The sequence below is a fragment of the Cuculus canorus genome, chromosome 7 (assembly GCF_017976375.1).
Source record: "Cuculus canorus isolate bCucCan1 chromosome 7, bCucCan1.pri, whole genome shotgun sequence".
Taxonomy (NCBI): Eukaryota; Metazoa; Chordata; class Aves; order Cuculiformes; family Cuculidae; genus Cuculus; species Cuculus canorus.
In genome coordinates, this window is record NC_071407.1 from 32,800,841 (window position 1) to 32,821,288 (window position 20,448).

Here is a 20,448-nt window from a genome sequence, read left to right on the forward strand (position 1 = left end):
GCTGGTGGAGCTACGACCTCGGGTTATCTTTGTGTTTATCTATAGGAACTTACTTGGAATTGCACCTGCAAAGTGCTGCCAGTTCAGCATGGCCAGAAGAACTCAGTAAAGTACCACAAAGCCTATGTGGTTAATAGCGAAAACCCTTCCAATAATTCCTCCTTTGACTACTCAGTCATAGTTATTAAATGATTCCTTTAATGGTCCTAGACGATGTTCTTGTTTTCATAAATACGATACGTCAAAAAAAACAAGTGCATTTCTTACCCCTCTCTCCAGAAGCATGTCTCGGAAATGAGTGATGCGCTCTTCTAGGGGAGGCGTGATCTGAGATGCTGATATTTCCTCATTTTTCTCTTCCATTTCAGCCTTCCCCTGGTCAGCAGCTTGGGAATCTTCTGTTCTTTAACACGATAAGATAGAAAAATAGTTCAGTAATTGTCAGCTTGGGAGGGGATTTTTGACCCTGTCTAGAAAATCCTCCAGGACGGCAGAACTTCTCTGCCAGCGTGGAGCAGAGCCAGGGAGCAGATGCTGACAGCTGAGAAGTGACCCAAACCGGCAGTTTGTTATTAAACTGCAGGGTTTGTGGGCCCTGCCAAGGGCCCTCCGACAACCCGTTACGTGGAAGGATGGTCTATCAGTGTGATCAAAGAGGAACTCGGCAGCAAAATACTACGCTATATTTCAAGCTACAGAGAAGTGACAGCTTTATATAAAATTTGTCAAGGAGTGGAGACTTTAAAGGAGTGACTGAAGAGGCTCATCTTGCTTTATTTTTCTTTCCTCTGTTTTGTGCCCCCAAACTTAAAAGTCAGCACTAATCTTTATTTTACGTTCCCACACACCCCATGAGCTCACTCCTAAGGGAAGTAATCTGGCAATGCATCGCATGCACAAACTTGCAATAAAGCATCAGTGAAGAACTTGCCCTTTGTCAGTGCCAGAAGGTCTACATATATCCTGACAGCCTTTTTCCAGGATTGCATCTGATTAGAACAAATAGGTGTTTCTGAGAAAATGCGTACAACTTCTTGCCCGAGTCCCTTTGTCTACAAGACCTCACAGATAAAGGCACATATGAAGCATCCCTGTGCTCATTTCAGGGTAGGACAGTCCACTGCAAGTTGCAACCATAAAGTGGATTATCCTACATAACCGGCGACATCACTAGAGTGGAACTGATAAACACCAGATATGTATCTACATAATTTTATCAGTTATAGATCATTGACCGCAGTCTCACAATGCTGGAAGTGAACACCTAGTTTTCCCATTTTTTGGAGGGCTAATGATTTGCCCGTGTGCCTTCAGCATCTGCAGGGAGAGATTAAATTGATGGGAACCTCAAAGTTGGAAAGGAGTCTACTTCAGGATGGTTACAGCATTTGAGATAGGGATACGAGACTCATAACTTCAGTGAAGGTGGCAAACTCAGACCTCAAAATCAGACGTCTATTCCGGGTCCATCCTGCTGTTTTCATAATGCTTTGAGCAATGGACGAGTTCAGCACAAATTAAGGCTCTTTCTGGAAAGATTAGGAGTCTTAATATGATCACAACATTGAACTGGGGATAATGAAAGTAAGGCAATTTGATTTTTAGCCTCCTACCAGGCATGACTGCATTTTCTACTGATGTAATTTTCACCACTATGGAATAATACTTAGTTTGAAATTTCAACAGGAAAATACTTTTTTATTTCCAAGCAAATGAATTAGATCAGTATGTAATGTGAGTCCTAGTGTATTATCTTCCTTCTACAAATAATTACATTACACTTACATTTATCCTAAAATGATGCTGCCTTACTAGTGATTTGAGAGATATCAAATCAGTGTTCTTCACAGAATGACAGTGACTTTTATATCGTAATAGGAAATTTTATTCTGTGACATGATCCATGAAAGGCCCAATCCAATTACTAGCACACACAAAGAGCTGAAACCGAGAGAAATACAATGCACTATTCCATCAGACAAGCGCCAGAAGAGCCTCTCTGCCCTTCAGTCCTCCTTACGCAATTGAAAATGATGCTGCAAGTCATACAGACCTTTTTCTCACACCAAAAATTACAAAAAAGAGCACACCTTTCCTCAACAGACAATACAATAACCTGCACAACAAACTATGTGACTTCCTACTCAGATGGACACCTAGGGGCAGCCTGCTAGCAGGACCTTGGAAGCCTGAAAATCTCAAAGTGGATAGGGTGGTGAGACATTTTTGCATAACTCTGGTACCCTCTGAAAGGAGAAGAGACAACAGCCACAAACTGAAATACAGGGAAAACCATCTAAGCATAGGAAAAAGTTTTTTTATTGTGAGGATGGTCAGACACTAAGGGAGGCTGCCCTGGGCTGCCCATCCTTGGATACACTCAAACCTCCTTGGACACGCCCCTGAGGGACCTGCTGGGAGCGAGGTGGGACAGAGACCTCTGAGATCTGTCATTCTGTGAAGCAAACCCAGAAACCCTAAGTTTCTCTGAAGACTGTTTTTCTTATGTATCGAACCCAATCAGAGCATTGCCTGAGCTAGGATTGGACTTTAGTATTTTTAAGTAGCTTCTTTACACTCCAATGAAATGTAAATAGAAGCGCAACAGCAGCTTTGTGGAGCCCAGAGCTCCTAAACCTGCAGGTGCAGTTTCTGGCTGGCAACATTGGACAGAAATTGTCCAAACACTCCCAAAAAAGCAATCCTACTGTCTTCTGCAGCCAGCCCTGGGTCAGGCCCTCTGCTATAGCCCTGTCACCAGCAATCAAAAAGCAGAAGTGAAATAGCAGGTCTTTTCTTACCAATGTAAACTCAATATATAAAGGTGTATAAACAAATATAGACATGAATGTGAATGCTGGAAAAACCATCTGATGCAAATATACTGCAATCAGGAAATTCTACCATACATCTGTGTGATGACCCTCTAGTTCAATTATGAAGAATGGTGCTGGAACTTTGATGTTCTTCTAATTAATTACTCTTCTCGTTATCATTCCTCCATATATACAGCAATTTCTGTATAGCAGACAAATTACTCTATGCTAAAGGAGCCATATCATTTACCAAGGTAACTTTACTTAAATTAAATAATTAAAATAGAACAAGCAATACAGCATATTTAAAAACAAACCCTGAAAGCATGTGACACCTCCTTTTTTTTGGTTTACTTAACCAAGAAAAAATGTTGATAACGGCTGTGTGGGGGTAAAAATGGGTTTCAACTTCCTGTTTTGTTTGTGAATGTCCACCTGTAACCTGCCTTCTACTTGCAGCAGATCTCTGTGCACACCAAGTCCTGCTTGGGGCAGAAACGCAGCAAGCTGAGCCAACATTGCCTGTCCAAGGAGCATAAGGCTGGGCTCCGTGCTAGTCTGAGCCTCAGTGTGATTGTTCAGCCCAGCAGCTCGGGCATCTGCAAGGGACAGATGCTCAGAGCATCACGGCACAGTGAAATGACAGCGCTACCCTACCTCTCAACAGCATTCTCCGTTATATGTAGGAAAACAGTCTCTGTCTTCATATATTCTATTAATGCGGACATTACAGCAATATAAATAGATTTTTCAATCTGTCCAGCACCAAAAATTCGTTTAGTTTTCTGTGAAGAAAAATCTTTTTTCACCTCTGGATTCAAATTGAAGAAAGCAGCGCTGTGTCCATTCCCAAGTAAAGCAAGCAGAGGAAGCAGAAAGTCAGATTTAGACTTTGTATGTGCAAATTGGAACACTGGAAGATGAACAGCTTGTGATGTGTATCCTTTTATCCAAATCTCAAGCTTAACCAGCCTTTTAGCAGACTCTGCATCTTGAGAATTCCCCTTTTGCTGTTTATGGTGCAAAGTAACTCAGCGTCTTTTCTTACAAGGAATTACAGCCCACATTTTAAAAATCACTTCTGCTTTTGTCTAACTAATTCACAGATGCAGGCAACGGAGACCCACAGCACTTAGAAACAATAATCTCAGTTCCAAACACTGATGTCAGCAGTGATTTTAACTGCTGTGCAAACAGTCAGTAGTAAGTCTCAGCTGCAGAGATGGGAGGTTGCCCACTGCAGTGGATATCCAGCTGGGATGGTACCATCCAATCTCCAGCAGGATGTCTCAATCACATTAACGAAAGCAATCTTAGTATAGCAGAAGAGTCTATACACGCTTTTCATCCTGAGGATAACTAAATTTTAGTTGGAATTGAAAATCCTACAATATTTTACCTTTTTATGTCATGAACTGCTAGCTATAGTTTAATATTAATACATTTAAACATGTGTTTAGACTACATTTCTTTAATAAAAGGTCAGTATTTTAAAGGTCCGTCCATGAAACTCTACATTCTGCTGTTTTGTGGTACAAAGCAAAATGTCAGGAAATCTTCACATGCTATAAATGAGAAATTAAAATTCAAACCAGCTGTAGAAATGTAGTAGTTTAGGGATGCATGTTCTGCTAGCAGAAAAATTAACTTTTTACGGCTTTTTGGTGACAGGTCAAACTTCTGGAGAATTGGTATCATCACAATGAAGTCTGAGATAATGTTATGGTTGTTAAGCCAAGTCTCACTTGTTTATTATGTGACCATTGCCCTTACCTTTCATAGGACTAATTGGCCAAATACAGCAAATGAAAACTGGTTTCTCCTAATCTTAAGATTTATTTTATGGTAATTTATGATAAGGTTTTCAGAGCTTTAAATACCTTCTCAGTGAAAATCTTCAAACATTTCAAGTATGATAAAAGTTATGCTATTTGTTGTACCACACAGAAATACAGCACACATGATCACATAAACAGCAGGTGATACACATTTATTATCACATGCTACTTGACTTTTGGGGCATAAAGTCAGAGCCAAGAGTAGTTTATGTTGTGTATAACTCAAACGACCTTTTCAAGGCCAAAAGGACGACTCCACATGCCATCAATGCTCTTCTCCACATGAGATGCATTTGCGGCACCGGTGGACACTGCAGCACTGTTGTGCTGCCCATGCTGCGGCAGACGTTGCTGGCAATCAGAGATGTTTGCCACCACGCTGTGGGATTTCGGACACGATTGCACTTTTAGCTGGATGGCTGCACGATTTATGCTTGTATGTGTATATATATGTATCCACGTGCCTATAAATATATGTACAAGAAAGATGCTATGATGCATTAAGGCAGGAGAATCAAACAGCAACTCTCAATAGGCTGAGATTTCCCTGCTTGAACTGTATTAACCTATTTGCTTTGGAAGAAAAATGTATAAGAAAATGTATTTCTGCAAGGAAATAAAAATAATAAAAGATTAATTCTGTGAAAGCATAAAAAGATGGCCCATATTCAGGTCTTATAATTTTGACAATGTCCTTTAGAGTGTAACTAAAATAAGAAACTAAAAATCCCAAGTTTCAAGAGCGAATAAGTCATGGAGCTCAGATGAGATGATATTCCTTATTCTCAAGTAGACAGTGAAAGTGATGCTATTTGACCTCCCAACATGCTGCACAGTAAGCCCAAGCCTACTTTGCCACAGTAATCTTTGAGTAAGTGCATTTTTCTGGAATTTATGAACAAGCTTCTAGAGTTTCAGAATTCCATTTTCACATTTTCTCAACCAATCAACGAAGGGACTCACCTTAGTAGTACTTGAAGAACATCCACTTCTATATCCAGGTCATAATAATAGCCCATTATTGTCAGACTCTCTGACTTCAATAAAAGTATTCTTAAATATTTTATACTAAATATAAACTCTTATACTGTTTGTGAATACTAAATACTATGTAAATAGTAAACGTACATTTGTATGTCTAAGTACAAATATACTCTTTTATACCAAACATTAAATGATTAAATAGTCTGAGTGTAAAACTCAGGAGTATTAGTTTTTTCCTTCCTATTAATAGAAATCCACAGAAAGTCTTAATGAGGTCAAAAGAACCACCTATTGTAGTAGAATAAGAATAGCAACGTAAGAAAGAATAGACTTATTCACTTTACTTCATTTTCTTGCTGTTTTGGCAAAGGGCGAGGGAGTCGCCACATGTTTTGTTTGCTGTTACTTCATGAGAATTTGAAACACATATGGTAATAAAGGTCAAATAAAAGCACAATAACAGAAATACTTCCAGCTATTTCTGAGCCCGTAGCCTGACTGCAGCACAGTAAGAGTTGACAGAAACCTTGGAAATCCTGATGCCAGTGAAAAAATATCCACTTCATTTCAATGAAGATAAAGATTTTATCTAATGTCTTTGAAATAACTATATATACTTACTTACAGTCTTTTTTAACCATTTCAAAATACGCAAGAGTCAGACAAAAATGGATGACGTCCATGGGAAACATATTTTAGAGAATCATAGAGTTCAATGAAGAACTGGATACCTTAAGAAAGACTCTCATAAATTATTGGTCCAGTTATCCACACAGAACAATTGTACTTCTCTTTGCACTTATTTGTACCAGGCATTAGCTTACCAACATTATACATAGATAAGTAAACTTTAGAACTTACTTATTTCTCTTAGTTTTGATGCTAAGATCATCATTTTCATCCCCTGGATAAGAACTAACACATTTATCTGCTAAAAAGAAAAAAAATCGTTATTAGATTTGAATTGGATAAATGGGAATACATATTCCTGATACTAACCTTTGATTTCTTGTCCTCGGCCCCTGCTCAGGTATTTACTATTTTTCACTCCCCACAGAGTGTTTTATAAATAACACAGATTTCATTAAGACCCTCAGAAACATCTTAATTGAAATGAAAGTCATAGCGATGCAATCAGCCATTTTCATTCTGAAAAATCACTCATTAATTTGTGACATGATTTTAAAATACATTGTTATTCTTTCACCTGATACTCCCTCCTCCCTTCAACTACAAATAGAGCTACAAAGATGTTTCTGCAAAATTATTTCAGTCTTGGCAGCCTGAAGGTTTTAATAGTTGAACTCACATCAGAACCTCCCTTCTCAGCCCATTTTTGTCTTCTATAAGTAAATATAATGCTGCTTTTCCACAAATTCAGCCACCAGTGTAGCAAGGCTATGGAGATACCAACAACCTCACGCTCCTGATGTTGCAGAGTAACTCCAAGGCAATGTTACACTCTTGGTTTTGCCTGGACACTCATCCTTGAAGGACTCTGAGATTGCACTGTCAGTCATAACAAATGTGAAGTACATGGAATAGATATTTATTTCTGGAAATTATTTTTTTTTTTCGCTTATACAACCTTCAGTTTTCATTAAAATTCAAATGGACAGACCACTAGAAGTCATTTCCATCAACTGTTTGGTTTGTATTGGTGACTCTTCAGCAGTTAACCGTCAATTATTTGAGCGATACAAAAATTCAAACTGTATGTGGTTAGCTGGGGGATATCAGAAGCACCAAACCACAGCCTTTTTGCGTTAGACTGGTAAACAGGATATGATTTCCTATTGGAAACTATGAAAAAAAATAAAAATCAAACCAAAATTGAACTTAGGTTATGGAGATAAAAAGTTTGACTAACTTGTTATGGTGAGATCCGATCTCACTGAAATCAGATGTAACTCCAAGACTGGAAAATGGGTCCAGTCTCTGTATCACAGAAATTTGGCCATTTATTTCAGTTTTACATTTGAAAATCTTCTTCTTAGTTCATTTTGCTTCCTTATTTTAAGGGAAATTACATGCTTATTAGTATGGTTTCAGTGAATGTTACTTTTTATTTCTATGAAGCGCTTGAAGACAGAATATACTAAATCACTGCAAAAGGAACAATCAGAAACAAGCTGCTGTAATGTTGCAGCATGGGAAGACCTGAGGCAGAAACAGAGACCACACGGGGAAGAAACACACAGCAGGTGCAAATGGACTCTTTACTAACTACAACTTAGAAGGATAATAAGGAGAAATGAATGGCATTCCAAAATAGAGTTTGGTATCAATACTCCTGACAATGCATGAACATTCTGAACACATAAATTAAGTTAGTAATGTTCCAAATAAACGTAAGTTCACTGGAACTCCCACCTCTTCCTGGTAAATTTTTCTTTGGGACACCCAATTAAAAATACAAAGAAATAGGAGAAACAACCTATAAAGTCAGATGGTTGAATGTAATTCAACAGAGATATTATCAAGCTATTACTCAGGAGTTGAACTACCTGTGGAGGCAGCGGTGGTCTTAAATTTAATGAATTCTGAAGGCAATAACATGAAACGGCAGCGTCCTTGATGGTGTTTTTTAGATAACACTGAAGTTAAAGGTGACTGGGCAAGCATAATCCTCTGCCGATCAAATTTCACCACCATTAAAGAAAAGCCATGCCCAATGGGGCACCTCCTGCATTTATCACGCGCCACAGACAGCCCTTCTAGAACTGGCTAAAGGACCAAAGTTGTGCTATGCTTGGACATTACAAGTCCTGATGGGATGTTCTTTTAGTAAAGCAAGCAAATGATGAGAAGCCTGGCCCACACAGGGAGCCTTTCGTGTTCAGCATTTCCACAGGACAAGAGAAATCTCACGGATGATGACAAACCATTATGTGCGGTCTTCCAGATACTGCAAGGTGAACTCAAATTTGAGTCATCTTACAAGATCTTTCATAGATTTCTGAGAATTATATAGGATTTTTAATCTTTTTTGTGAAAAAATAAATGAAAGGGGCATTTACAGAACCAAATCTTTAATTAACAGATAGCTTTTGGATAGAAAAAATGTGATATAGTACACCCTGATTTCAGTGTTTTATTTCCATCCGATAGTGAGGGATGGACACCAAATCCTTCTTCCTTTGCTTGCATGAGTGACTGCTATGAGTATACGGTCTTGGATAAATGAGACTAGATTAGAGTCAGCATCATCACTTAAAATTTCAGTGCAATGGAAAACTCAGTAAAACATGACAAATGGTATCTATACTCTCACTCAGGAACCTACTCAATCACATCGCACGGCTGGACCTCTGGTAAGATTATAAACTGACTTTGAAAGGGAAGTGAGGCAGCCGAGCACAAAATCTAATAATTGATTTAAAGCTTTGAGGAAGCATATTACTTGACAGTAATCTTTCCATGAAATCACAAAGCAGAGCACTGCCCCAGCCTGCTGGTCTATCAAGCTTAGTGCTGATTAATTAAATCATTCAGCTAATTCCAGCCATGTCATGAATTCCGGTTCATCTTCCAGAACAAAGAGGAAACACCAGCATTTATGAGGTGAGTTAAAGCATTGTCAATCCATTGGCCACACAGAAAAACCTGATTTGTAATTTTGTAAGGAGCATGCATCACGTGTAAGCATAGGAGCTTGCCTATGCTGCTTCTAGGGATCGGGCTTCATATTTTTGTCTGAATGCAAAAGGGTCCAAAATATTTGTGGGAACGGAGTAAACTATATTATACCTGGTTTTGAATAGGGATCATATCAACTATGAATCAATATGCCATTTTACACAGTCAAACATCAGTTTTCCTTTAATTAGGTGAAAAAATAATTTTCTCAGCTTAAAACATTCAGAAAAGTGGATGAGCAAGAGAAGAAATACGAAGAGATAAAATGTTTTTCTCCATTGCAATAAAACAAATACTTCAAGTAATCTTTGAAAAAAAAATAGGGGTTTTAAGGTCAGTCTGTGACCGTACTGAGACAGAAGAGTTATGACAGTGAGGGACAAGAAGAGAGCTGTCACCATACGATGTAGTACTCTCCTGTCAGACAGCTCTGACTTGGGAATGTGAAAGATCAAGGTGTGGAAGTCCTGGAAACACCTTCTCTGTTCTGGCCCTGCATCTGATCAGTGGTGGGTCCCTCCACCCAGGTGACATCCCTGTTGGAGGGGCTGGGTCAGTGCTGGCCGAGAACTGCTCTACGGCAGCAGCGGTCTCTCCGCAGCTGCTTCAGAGGCACAGGAAGAGCTGCACTTCCCTGTCGATTCCAAGGGATGGCCTACTGGGAGCCCATTAGTAAAGAGCCATGACACCTTCATAAATCTCCCAAAGAACTAATACTTTGTGGAGGCGGAGTAATTGGTAAATGAGTAATTTTTCTTTTATGCCTAAATTATAAACGCACTTGATCTTGCAGCAGAGCAATGCACCGATAACCTATAACGCCCCATGAACAACTATGCTTGCCAACTTTTTTTCATGTCTTTGATTTAAAAATTCTAATTAAAACTCAGCAGCAGCAACTACGCTAAATAAATCTGGCAACCATTGTTGCAAACACGCGGCTCATTTGTGTTATTTATTTACTCCAGATAAGGAGCTAAGAGAAACGGTAACAAATAATTCCTTTCACCTCAGCAGCTAATATATACTAATTATAATCTGACTATCACAAATACTGAGCCATCGCAAGTCCCAGTTATATCAAGGCAGATGAAGACTATTAGCAACAACGAAAACCGTGGTCATAAAGAAACTGGTGCGTGAATCAAATCTTGGTGGTACTTACAGATAATAAATAAAAAGGATGGAACACAGAAAAAGAGCAGATTTTTGAAGTGGCACATATCAACAATGACTTTATGCTTTTCTCATTAATTAATTATAGACCATGAACAACGACCCTCAGTTTTGTCTTTGGCCACCATCCCCCTCGTCAGTAATTAATCGATCTTTCAATATATCCTGTAATAAATAACGTATGCTACATTTTTCTCCTAAAGAATGACCTTCAGCTTTGGAATTATTAGATATACAGCTAAAGTTATTAAAGTCATATACAAAACTGATATATATACAAGCACCTGACAATTGCAATCTATAGTGAAAAATGTAATGACATTATATGTTGATAAGGACTACACTACCACAAAGCCACTCTCTGTAGCTTTTCTTCAGTAACCGTCTGCTAATACTGATAACATAAATCCTGATTATCACTCACTTTTATCTGCCTGCAGACAGTGTTTCAAGTCCACAAAGGCACACTCACAGCCTGTATTTCGCGGTAGTTAATTGGGAACTGTGCCCGTGGATCCAAGTGTGTACTATCGACCCTGACGGTCTGACTGTAAAAGGTAAGTCACTGCATGAGACCACCAGCGCTACCTTATTTTCAATTAAAAACCACCCCATTTTAAAAGAATGACAAAAATCTCATTTTCCCCTGCTACATTTTTCTAGACTTCACAACTACAGAACAGGCAACAGCTGAGGGAGACTTTCCACTGAAACTGCGGTAAAGCAGAAAACTCAACAATGATAAGCAGCTAATCAAGAAAAACAGCATTTCAAATGACTACCATGCATCTAGATGTCCTCCCGGTAATGGCAGGTCTTACCAAATATCACTGTCACATGAAAGCCAGTGTAAAAGCACCAGGGAACAACAGGGAGTCCACAAAAAAATGGTGAAACATAATCTTTGGCGTGAAATGTGGTGGAACAAACTATGGAGCCACTACTGCACTGGCAAGCACAGGCTGACATGCTGGGCTACTCCTGGACTGGTCACAGACAAAATCTGGACTGAATAAGAAAGGTATGGATAGCTGACCAAAAAGACGGCACGATGGGGAGCATGGGGTGGGAAAGTCAGGCTGGAAAAACTGCCTCCGCAAACTGGCTGTCATAGGAAGGACCAGAAAGCAAACACCTTGGATCACTGACAGGCCAAGCGGTGTCTTTTCAACTGTATTTTGAACCACTTAACATGTATTAACTGCAGATCAGCACACTGTTCTTTAACTATAACTGTTCCCTTTAGGAATCCACAGTGTTTAGAAGGTGACTGGTGGAGCCCTGTTTAGATGGAAGCATCCATGTTCCCACCAAACCTTTTAGCGCTCATTAGAGCTTTGCTACTGGGATTTCCACCCCCTCTACAACTTGGTTGGATAATCATTAGCTATAGTGTATCTGCTTTTGTGTAATAGCTGAATAATGCATTGGTAATGCATTCCTAATGTACATCTTGGAAATAAGTGTAATAAAACATAAAGACAGCATCTTCTGAGATGTATTTTAAAGATTCATCCAATATGAGGGGCCACCTGTTCCTTAATAGCCAATAATGAGAACGCTCTATCTCTCAATTCATCATTTCAGTGAAAATAAGGATTTTGCAATAAACATCAATTTTAACACAATACTTCAGATGAAACATCAAAAAGAAAACCCTTCTAATTACAGTTATCACAACTCCACTGAATGTATTTAGCAACCAAGTTTCATTCGACATTTGAGTTTAAATAGAGGCAAATAATCACAGGGCTTTAGTTACTTGCTGCAGCTTCCAGCTTGCGCTTGTGAGGAGGATCCTCAATGATTCGGTTTATGTCACCGCGGTGCTTCAGGTCCACTGGCTTCTCCCAGACTGACAACTGCATTGTAGGGTTGAAGAAGAAGACCCGATCATCTCCAGTCCAGACTACACACCTATTCCAAGTGATAAACTATGCTTAGATAACGTCAGATACACCCACGAACAAGAAATTAACCTGCCGCAGTTGGCTTATAGCATCTCCATTTGTTGTGTGTACTTGAGACACCCCTCTGACTGACAGCCTACGCCAGGCAGTGGAGCCCACGCCAGTCCCCTTGGGTACAGTAACACTTCCCATATCAATAAAATCATAGAATCATAGAATAATTAGGGTTGGAAAGGACCTTACAGATCATCTAGTTCCAACCCCGCCTGCCATGGGCAGGGACACATCCCACCAGACCAGGCTGCCCAAGGCCCCATCCACTGTGCCAGTGCCTCTACGCTCTCATCGTGAAGAAATTCCTCCTTACGTCCAACCTAACTGCCCCTCTCCAGTTTATACCCATTGCCCCTCGTACTGTCACTACGTGCCCTCGTAAACAGCCCCTCCCCAGCTTTCCTGTAGCCCTCTTCAGGCACTGGAAGGTCGCTATAAGGTCTCCTCAGAGCCTTCTCTTCTCCAGGCTGAACAACCTTAATTCCCTCAGTCTGTCCTCATACGGGTCACAGAAATGGTCTAAACAGCTCTAAAAAAGCAGTAAGTTAAATATTCCATCACGGAAGAGAAAAAGAACCAGGTGAGGAGGAACACAGTGGTGCTTTCAGCAAGAGAAGCCACAGGAAAATGCATTTCATGTTCTATATTTGTGGCGGAGAGCAGCAGAAGCCTCAGCAGTGGGGCTGAGCAGTCATCACCTTGATGCTCATGGACCAGGGCTGGGCAGCTATCGCCTCGAGGCCCACTGTGCTGGTGAGAGGAGGTGTAATCACGGCATCCTAGTGGGAACCATGAGGCATTCCACCCGGCTTCCACGACACTGTGTGCTGGAGGGGCACAACCACCCACTGCAGAAGCCTGCCACCAAGGTTTAGGTTGGTATCTATGAATTCTGGTTTGAATCTGAAAAACGCGGCCAAGTCGCTGCTGTGCAAACCACAGTTTCTTTATTTGGTCAATTAAAATACATCTGATAGCTGTTCAACTTTTCGTTCTGATATTCATTTTAAATCAGGTAAAATAGTATGAAAGGATATATAAGGATCACACCATCCTTAACAGACATTCAAACCCCTCAGGTTTTGCTTCACTAAATCTATATGTAAATAAACAAAATACCAATCTAGAGCCCACATTTTCTGACTCGTAATGAAAACTAACAAACATCATATACGTACTCTGATTTCCTCACGCACATGCTTATAATGGGAAAATGTTGGTGTCTTTGAACCATAAATACCTGGAATGAACAAACCTTATTTTTATAAGCTCTGATGCTTAACTGCTATTAAAAGCAGGGAACAAAACTAGTTTAAAAAAATGTCTGGTCTGGGTAAAGACTGCAACTGTGAAAAATTCTCCATCACTGCAAAGTATTATAATAAGATAATCCAACATACCCTGTGCACCACCGGTAAGACAACATCATTGATCTTGCCCAAATGTAATGAAAAATGCATATCCTCCGTAAGGAAGTGTGGAGGGAGCTGCAGGGCTGCGGGGTGCCAGGAGCACTTCAGTGTATGTTACTGAGCCCAAAAATCACAGTAATTATGTTCAGTGGAGTTAAATGTTCTGCAGATGAACAGGAGCACAAAATCAGTCGTAGAAACCCAGCTGTGGCCTGCAGTCACACTTAATGCTCCACGGAAGTTTTGGCAACATGAATTCAGTGACACAGACATAACCAATATTTTAATAACTTTCTACCTATTTCAATGCACAAATGTTTTCAATCACAAAAAAGCCTCACAAGACAGATGCTCTAATCCGCTGACAGGTAGTGATTAGGTATAGTTACAACTTAGAATCATAGAACGTAGAATAGTTTGGGTTGGAAGGGACCTTAAAGACCACCCAGTTCCACCCCCCTGCCATGGGCAGGGACACCTCCCACTGGCTCAGGCTGCCCAAGGCCCATCCAACCTGGCCTGGAACACCTCCAGGGCCTCACCACTCTCACAGTGAAGAAATTCCTCCTTATAACAAGCCTAATCTGCCCCTCTCCAGCTTATACCCGTTCCCCCTTGTCCTATCACCACAAGCCTTTATAAATAGTCCCTCTCCAGCTTTCCTGTAGCCCCTTTCAGGTGCTGGAAGGTCGCTGTAAGATCTCCTTGGAGCCTTCTCTTCTCCAGGCTGAACAACCCCAACTCTCTCAGCCTGTCCTCATACGGAAGGTGCTCCAGCCCTCGGATCATCTTTGTGGCCCTTCTCTGGACCCGTTCCAACTGCTCCATATCCGTCTCACATTGAGGATTCCAGAACTGGACACAATACTCCAGGTGAGGTCTCACAAGAGAGGAACAGAGGGGCAGAATCTCCTCCCTCGCCCTGCTGGCCACGCTGCTTTTGATGCAGCCCAGGATATGTTTGGCCCTCTGTGCTGCGAGCACACATTGCCAACTCATGTCAAGCTTCTCATCGACCAGCACCTGCAGCGCTCAATCATGACATCCCCCATCATGTGCTGAAATCTGGGATTGCCCCAACCCAGGTGTAAGACCTTCACTTGTCCTTGTTGAACCTCATGAGCCCCACTTCTCCAGTCCATCCAGGTCCCTCTGGATGATATCTCGTCCTTCCAGCGTGGCAACTACACCACTCAGCTTGATGTCATCCACAACTTGCCGGTAAACGTGCTCAACTTCTTACTTCGTACCCTGGAGTTACATCAACCTCTGTTCTCTCAAAGCACTGACCCATCTGCTCCGAGCCTCTTCTGCAGAACATCCCAAGTCCCAAGAAGGACTTCTACAGGAATACTTTCAAGTCTTCACACTCCCATAACTATCACAGTCATCCCAGAAGGAAGGGAAAATCTTGCCATTTAGGTGAAGAGGAGAGACGTAGCTGATCAATTTAAATGGGTTATTGCTATCCTTTTACTAAATGCTAAAATTATAGTCAGGGCACAGGCCCAATCCTGCTCAGGAGTAAACGCCCTGTTTGAACTGCCCTTTGCTGTAATTTCTTTCACTGGCAAGCAAGCACACTCCAGAATTTGAACAGCTTGGGCAACCAGTTGCAAATGATGGTAAACTCAAAAGCAGCATCTTGTTTGGGGTCAGTGATGCCACCACATGCACATGTGACTGCTGAAGCCATTATGTGACAGTGACCACAACCAGTGAGTTTGCAAATGTTTGTTTTATCTCTGCTGGTACACTGCTGTGGTTCCCTGTTCCTCTGGCCACGCACACAGATGTTGATGGTGCTCATTAATCACTGAATATTGCCTGGTCTCGCGTGCCATCACCGCAGGTTAGAACTCTGGGTTCCCTTGTGACACCTCTTCACTTTTCCATGACTAATATAATTTGACATTTAATTTAAAATTAATGTCCCTTTCCCCATGTAACATGTCACCTAGTCCTCTTTGGTATAATAACGGTTTCAATTATCCACAGAGGACACATGGTATTTTGTTTCAGTCACAGAGCATGAACTGGAAATGCAGATCTTGTTCTACTCATGTTTCCCTTTAGAAAATTGTAATTTGAGAATATGCAAAGACACAAGATGATGACAATGGTTATTTTTTACTTCATAAGGTACGTAAGGTCTGGTAAGATTCCTGCAATTTTTTTCTGCCATTAAAAATTATGGTCTAGGTACTTCTGACAGGTGGTTGGTGATGATCTCAACCATGGGTCCCACAGAAGCAGGGAGCCAACCTATGGATGGAGAGTGGTTGAAGTAAATTCAGGACGTTTTGAGTTGCAACCTATCAGAACAAAATTGTAGATTGTGATTGCATTGCCTAGAGGCATGCTCCAAGTTCCATCATGAGCCATGGTGTAGACAAGATGTTGCCACTTCAGAACATGGGACAACTGTCACCATGAGGACTATGCACTCTCCCTCCGGTCCCAAGGACCAGATCTGGATGCCATTTCTCACACCTGGAGTACTCACTGGGTCACTAAATAGTCGTCAAGATGCCCAAAAATGTAAAATTTTCCCTTAGATATTAAGATATCACAAGTCTGGATCTGAGAGTGGTGCACTTCAGTGGAGGTCCAAGCACCAAGAAAGCTGAGATGCGGTGATAAGCCCAAGGAGCACAGCTCTGCTCACAGGAGGCAAGTGGCCATGCACACCCACAAAACCAGAAAGAGAAACCTTTGGTTGCTTTCTGCCAGACCTGGTCCCTGGCTGAGCCGGAGCTAAGCAGTACACTGCCTTTACTTCATAAATTCCCGTGTAGATCTCATACCATGTTTCATACAATCACGGAATCATTTAGATTGGAAAATACCTTTAAGATCATTGAGTCCCATTGTAAAGTTAACACTGCCAAGTCCACCACTAAACCATGTCCCCAAGTGCCACATCTACATGTCTTTTTAATGCCTCCAGGAATGGCGACTCAACCACTTCCCCGCACAATGGTTTGTGTCTGCCTCCGCAGATTTTCCTGAAGTACATGATTAGTGATGAAAAGCACCAGTGGAAGTTGGAACAGGAACTCAGCACTGCTACTTAACATCCAGGGTAGTGTATTTTCCCTACGTACCAGACCACTAATGTACATTTGGCAAGTGAAACAGCACCAATGAATGGCTTCTAGCAGGTCTGATTACATTTGCTTACCATGGTGATCCTGGCACTGGAGTGGATGCCACAGGCTTGTTGCCGTTTGATGCGCTGTCATCCTCATTAACCAGTTTGAAAGAATGATCCTTGAAAGACAGAAATACATTAGTCAACAAATAAAGCCGACGCAGAAGACTGTTATTGTTATACAAATCACTGCCTTTAACCTGAAGTGGATTATCCTTATTGCTGTTATTCCACAAGCAGCTTTATGAACAACCAGCTATCTTGAGAACAGCCCAGATAAATGGGAAATAATAAAATTGTCGCCCTACTTACAGCAATACAAATGAAAAATCAGAAGACATGCTTTTGTCCAGGCAAATAGCTCACTTGAGATAGCAAGTGTAGCTCCATGTACTGCAGTAACAAGTAGAGCCGCCTCATCAGAAGAGTAGGGAGTGATGTCCATCCTAATGAGGGCACGAGGGTGCTCCCACCGCCACTGGCCATGGGTCTGTGCCCAAAGCAGCAACACACGCAAGGGAGTGGTGGGGAACAGCCAGGGAAGGGATGCAGGTGGCACATGTGCCAAGAAAGCACTTGCACCAGTTTTGAGTGCATGAGGCAGCACACAATAAAAGGAACCACTTGCATAGGCGCAGCGGGAGCAGCTGAGAGAGTCTGGGGAGCACGTCCTGCTCTGCAGACCTCAGCATCCTTGCTGCCATCGCTGGCTGCTTGCTTTTGAGCAGGTTTTTTGGACTTGCCAAAGACATAACGACACCGGCAAGCGAGACTGTCCCTGGCTTCAGCCAGCAGTCACCTCCTAAGACAGAGGGGACCCACATGCACTCCGTTCCCAATCGAACGCCTCTGTGACAGGGCTGGGCCGATGGGCTGTCCGTGCAGATGGAGCAACAGCCAATGCGGCAGGGTTGTACGGCAGAGCTGACAAATACAGGCAGTGTTTTACCAGCTGAAGAACAGCTATTTATTGTAGTAGCTTACGGAAATGAACTGCAAGGGGGAGGTGTGGGAGGAAGGCAGAGATCTAGCTCAATGTGCTATCAAAACATGAGAAGCATGTACTTAATGAAAAAATAATAAAGCATATGTCCGGAGGTCTTAATCTTGGAAGTACTTTCCAACTTAAAGCCCTAAGGAATGTGCTCGACTACCAACACAGCTGCAAACGTGGGGAATGCCTGCAGTGCCTGGTAGGAGGGGAAGGTTTGCTTGCACAGAGCCTAAAGACAGCTGCGCAATAGGGGTGCGCCAAATGAAAATCAACTGAGCAGTAGCTCAGTCCACAGGTTCTCCTCCTGCAGGACAGCTCTCCTAGTGCAAACAACATGTGTGCAGAGAGCAGAAAGGCAGAGGAACAGAGCACGCTTGCTCCAAGGCGGCTTTGAGCATCTTCTGCACTGCAGCTTTCTGAGCCTGAGATGCTCTTCAACACCCCCATAGTCAGAAAAAGGCTTCCCTCTCTTAGCTTCAGCCATTTTCACAGTCTGCATGTGCTGTGCAGAAAGCAAATATTTCCATTAATTTCATAGAACGTGGGAGTAAGATTAAGGTCCTTTAGCTTTATACAATAATCTACACATTTTTATAAAAAGATAACGAAGTTACACACATACAGTATTATTCATCTGTAAGCTGTACACAGTACTTGCTATGCTGCTGTCAGTTTTATTCAAGGACCATGCAGCTATATGTAAAGGAAGGCTACAAAAGTGACCAGCGAAGTAAAATTAATAAAAAAGGTCAGGGCCATGAAAGAAATTCTTTCTTGCACCTGAGGCTGATGTTGTAATAACCAGCACACCACAAGCAAAGCAATCCTGCCCTGAGCAGGGGCTGACCCAGTCCCACAGTGAGACAGAGGAAATCACAGACTCTATTCCTCCAACTTTTCGATACGTGCTTTTTTTTCCTGGGCTGTGTCACACATCGACATTTGCAAACACACCACTGACTCGCTTCTCCTCCAGCATGTGGAGAAAACCAGCCGCGAGCATCCCTCCTCTGATACTCTGACACTACAGTGACAGAGCTCCTATAAAGCACCAAGATAAATTAAACAGATAGCTCTTTAAAATTGACTGTAGGAAACAATCCCCTATCACCAGCGCAGCTCCAGCCAGAGGACAGTCCTTTATCCTGACTCTGATTTGTGTAGTTCAATAGTTTAAAGAGGTTTATAAAAGAAGAAACGCCTCCGCAGACCTTGTCACCATCACTCTCCACAGTGGTACTCTTCCTCTCAGCGCGTAAAATCAAGGTCGGTGGGCAGGAGGATCTACTCGATTCTTTGCCATTATCTGTGAGGGGAAAGAATTTGTTGGTTTGGTTTTTTTTTTAATGTGCAATAAATACATTCCCAACAAACAAAAACTGACAAGGAAAAAACACACTACTCCCTGTGGCTCTGAGACTCCTCTCTTCACTTCCTTCCCCTCATTCAGTCTTTATTTACACGCATATATGTGTGTACCGAGGACCATATCACCTTTCTAAATACCATGCTGTGTTTTAACGGGACACATTCCCGTACTTCGAAGTGAGGCTTTTATTGCACTGAGCTTTTTGTACTGCTTTCCCTGAATCCAAACCCTTTCTTCATGGGACATGCCCTACTCCCCAGGGACACAGCCGCCCCTCGGAGCAGCAGTCTCCCTGCGGAGCTAAGAGCCAGCCAGCCCCGACTCCATCCATCCAGGAGATACTGGTTAATCTCCACTGGAACTGTTGATGAGCGTTTAGTTGCTTTTCCACTGGAAGTAGTCGTAAGAACACATTCATCTCCTTTACAAACAGCTGCCTCCATCCTCAAATGCTAAACATTAAAGCATTTCCACTGGCTACAAAATTTGTACATCTTGGTAACAGAGAGGCGGTAACAAATAGTAAGGAACTTTTTTTTTCTTTGATTTGGGGATTTTTCATCTTCTTGTCTTTCCACTACTCTTAAAACATACATTCGGAAGCTCGAGCAAAGGCACTCTCTCATCACCTCGCCCATCCCACCCGCAGCACGGAGGACAGGGTATGTTCTTTGTAAGTTAACCAGTCTCAGGGGAAGTGTACACAGCCCCCTCCCACACCTCCTTCCCAGCTACAGGCATCGCTTTTGCTAAGGCAGAACAGAGCACGTACGGCTGGTGACACGCTGCTGCCCAGGCTCCATGACCCAGTGTGTTCTTCCTAGAATGAAAGTCTACAAACTCTGATCACCGCCCCATGACTTAGATTTCCGCCTCGAAGCCTGCAAACTGTTAGGCAGAGTTAAATAACAAATAATGATGACGTTTCAACTCCTTTATGATAAAACACTCACAAGCAATGTATAATGATAACCAAGCGTTCCTTTGCCTGAAGGGTTCCAGTACAGCACTGAATTTGCCACAGGAGGCTCAAAGTGCTCAGGAATCAGGACTATGGCAATCCATCCCTGCCAGCACTGGTGCTACCAGTACTGCGAATGCC

General features: G+C 42.0%; 1 protein-coding gene across 1 annotated transcript in view; it reads right to left on the reverse strand.

Annotated features, from left to right (window-relative positions):
• The window catches only part of TCERG1L (transcription elongation regulator 1 like), a 104,446-nt gene that overhangs the window by 13,369 nt on the left and 70,629 nt on the right, over nucleotides 1-20,448 (reverse strand). The window contains 5 exon segments of the mRNA XM_054071777.1: nucleotides 268-403; nucleotides 6,500-6,569; nucleotides 12,216-12,370; nucleotides 17,014-17,102; nucleotides 19,189-19,283. Coding sequence (XP_053927752.1) covers nucleotides 268-403; nucleotides 6,500-6,569; nucleotides 12,216-12,370; nucleotides 17,014-17,102; nucleotides 19,189-19,283 — 545 coding nt within the window.